The sequence below is a fragment of the Salvelinus namaycush genome, chromosome 30 (assembly GCF_016432855.1).
Source record: "Salvelinus namaycush isolate Seneca chromosome 30, SaNama_1.0, whole genome shotgun sequence".
Taxonomy (NCBI): Eukaryota; Metazoa; Chordata; class Actinopteri; order Salmoniformes; family Salmonidae; genus Salvelinus; species Salvelinus namaycush.
Window position 1 is genome coordinate 686,015 of NC_052336.1, and position 3,085 is coordinate 689,099.

The 3,085-nt window shown below is 45.8% G+C and overlaps 1 protein-coding gene across 1 annotated transcript; it reads left to right on the top strand.

The window, feature by feature from the left end:
- The first annotated feature begins 1,434 nt into the window (after positions 1-1,434).
- Positions 1,435-2,474, top strand: LOC120024715 (beta-1,3-galactosyltransferase 2-like). Its single transcript, XM_038968979.1, has one exon. It carries the CDS (start codon positions 1,465-1,467, stop codon positions 2,413-2,415), a length of 951 nt encoding a protein of 316 aa, XP_038824907.1. The 5' UTR covers positions 1,435-1,464; the 3' UTR covers positions 2,416-2,474.
- Positions 2,475-3,085: the final 611 nt, after the last annotated feature.

A 3,085-nucleotide genomic window follows, 5' to 3' on the forward strand; every position in this document is an offset into this window, starting at 1 on the left:
ATTCTCTCTGCTAATTTTCTGACATTTGACATTCTTTAAAATAAAGTGGTGATCCTAACTGACCTAAAAACAGGGAATTGTTACTAGGATTAAATGTTAGGAATTGTTTAAAACTGAGTTTAAAATGTATTTCGCTGAGGTGTATGTAAACTTCTGAATTCAACTGTACATTTGAACAGTATACAGGACAAACAAACTGGTTCTTCAACGTTGGTTTAGTGGAAAAATATTAAAACGGACTACAGGCAATGTATTGGAAGACTTCTAACAGATTTTATTCTTAAAATACCAGAAATGTATGATAGCTAATATTTCTGAAATCATAATATAAACGTCTTAATGACAGAAGTTAAAATATATTGTATCCCAGCACCTCCTCTGATCTCTTTCTCTCTCTCAGACACACACAGGTGGTTGTAAATGTGGACATTGACAGTGATAAGTACTATTGTTGACATTTGGTTCAAGGTCTTAAAAGTCATACTTACTTTCTGTTTGTAACACTTCATGACACATAACTGACAGAAAAAAAGTGGCTCCCATGAAAGTGAGGCAACAACACAGGAAACCACAGAGAAAGCAGCTGTGCTACTGACATGCTGAGGCCCATAAAGTCAGAGCAGCCCTCCCACCTATGCTCCACCCACTGCCAATCAACCTACAACCAGAGACGGGAAGAGAAAGCGATACATCTCACTGGCTCTTTTTCCTGGTTCATTTGAAGTCAGCGAAACAAGCAGAACAGACCCAGCTACTATCGCAATTGGTGTTAATGGGAGAACCACCCCTTAAGCAGAGCCTGGAACGGTGACCAAGGTAAATGGACAACGGTAAACGGCGTCTTCATTTATCTGAAACGTAATAAAGCCCTTTATTTTTTTTATTTTTATATAGTCGTTGACATTCAAAGAGCTGACATTCTGAGCCTCAAGTCGGTAGATTATCATGTCTCTGTCAGACCTTTATACACCCTCTTTGCTACAATCTTACCCAAATGCATGATGGGGGTCTGCCACAACTTCTGGCCCCAGCGCCCCCCACCTGACGCCCATGATGCCCAGCCCCTCATCGCTAAACAATGGTGAGCCACAGAGGGAGGAAAAAGGGGGGGGGGACTTCTCTTCTAAACACTGAACATTCAAATCAAATCTAGTGCATGATGTTGATTGGTTGTATACAGTATGATGAAGTGAACATAGTTCATATGTAAAAAGAAACAAAACAAAAAAACATCTTATATCATACAAACTATATAAAATACATGAACTTGCATTGTGAATTTAAACCAATGTATGGAGTGGTGAATCATTTAGAGAACAAGTGGTCAGACACTGATAGTAGTTGTATTTTATCTAAACCTTGTGTTTCAGCAGTACTGATGATAGCCAGCAGGGGGCAGACAGGACACAGCTCAAAAAGAGACGTTGGTGTCGCATCAGCTGCCTGTTTCTGTTCCTGGTCGTGATGATGATTGTGGTCATCCTGGTAATTGACCTCAAAGAACGCATCTCACCTTCAACAACCAATCCAGCAGCAAACATGTCAGTTACGATTCTGGCCACTCCTCCGTATGTGTCCCCAGGACCGTACCATGTAGAATACCCATCAGAGTACATCTTCATCCTGGATGAGCCAGAGAAATGCCGGGAGCAGAACCCCTTCCTGGTTCTGATGGTGCCAGTGGCGCCCTATAACAGGGACGCTCGTGAGGCCGTCCGCAGTACTTGGGGCAGTGAGAGGCAGGTACTGGGCAAAGAGGTCCGTCTGTTCTTCCTGCTGGGACTGTCCAGTGGAGAGGAGACAGAGCAGCTCCAGGAGAAGGTGCTGCAGGAGAGCAAAGAGCACCAGGATCTGCTGCAGAGCGACTTCATAGACAGCTACAAAAACCTGACCATCAAGACCATGGTGATGATGGAGTGGCTGAGCTCTCGCTGCCCCAACGCCTCCTACGCCATGAAGATCGACTCAGACATGTTCCTCAACGTGAACACCTTGGTCAACATGCTGCTTCACGCTCCAAAACAGAACTACATGACTGGATTAGTGGCCCAATGGGCCGCCGTTCTAAGAGACCGTAGCTCCAAATGGTACCTTCCAATGGAGGTGTTTCCTGAACCGGTATATCCACCTTACGCTCTGGGCCTGGGCTACGTCTTCACCTTAGACCTCCCCAGGAAGCTGGTGGAGGCGTCCAGGCATGTTAAAGCCGTCTACATAGAGGATGTGTATCTGGGACTGTGTATGAAACACCTGGGCATCCGGCCTACTGACCCCCCCAATGGAAACCTCTTCCAGGTTTCCCCTGTGGCTTATGACCGCTGCACCTACTCGCGGCTGATAGCCACCACCACAAACAGTATCACTCACCAGGTCAACACATGGACAGACCTACACAAACCTGGTCCTCCCTGCTGATCTCATACAGTAACAAAAAGTTTCTGCAGTATTGAAGGTCCCCAAGAACACAGTGGCCTCCATCAATCTTAAATAGAAGAAGTTTGGAACCACCAAGACTCTTCCTAGAGCTGGCCGCCAAGCCAAACTGAGCAATCGGTGGAGAAGGTCCTTGGTCAGGGAGGTGACCAAGAATGCGATGGTCATTCTGACAGAGCTCTAGAGTTCCTCTGTGGAGATGGGAGAATCTTCCAGAAGGACAATGATCTCTGCAGCACTCCACCAATCAGGCCTTTATGGTATGCTGTGGGGATGTTTTCAATGCCAGTGACTGGGAGACTAGTCATGATTGAGGCAAAGATGAACGGAGCAAAATATAGAGAGATCATTGATGAAAACCTGCTCCAGAGCACTCAGGACCTCAGACTGGGGTTACAGTTGACCTTCCAACAGGACAAAAACCCTAAGCACCCAGCCAAGACAATGCAGGAGTGGCTTCGAGACAAGTCTCTGAATGTCCTTGAGTGGCCCAGCTAGAGCCTAGACTTGAACCCAATCGAACATTTCTTGATAGATCTAAAAACAGCTGTGCAGCAACACTCCTCATCTAACCTGAAAGAGCTTGAGAGGCTCTGCAGAGAAGAATAAGAGAAACTCCCCAAATACAGGTGTGCCAAGCTTGTAGCGTCAT

Bases quoted from the DNA above. Each gene is read 5' to 3' on its own strand.
- LOC120024715 (XM_038968979.1), top strand. From the start codon at position 1,465: ATGATGATTGTGGTCATCCTGGTAATTGACCTCAAAGAACGCATCTCA.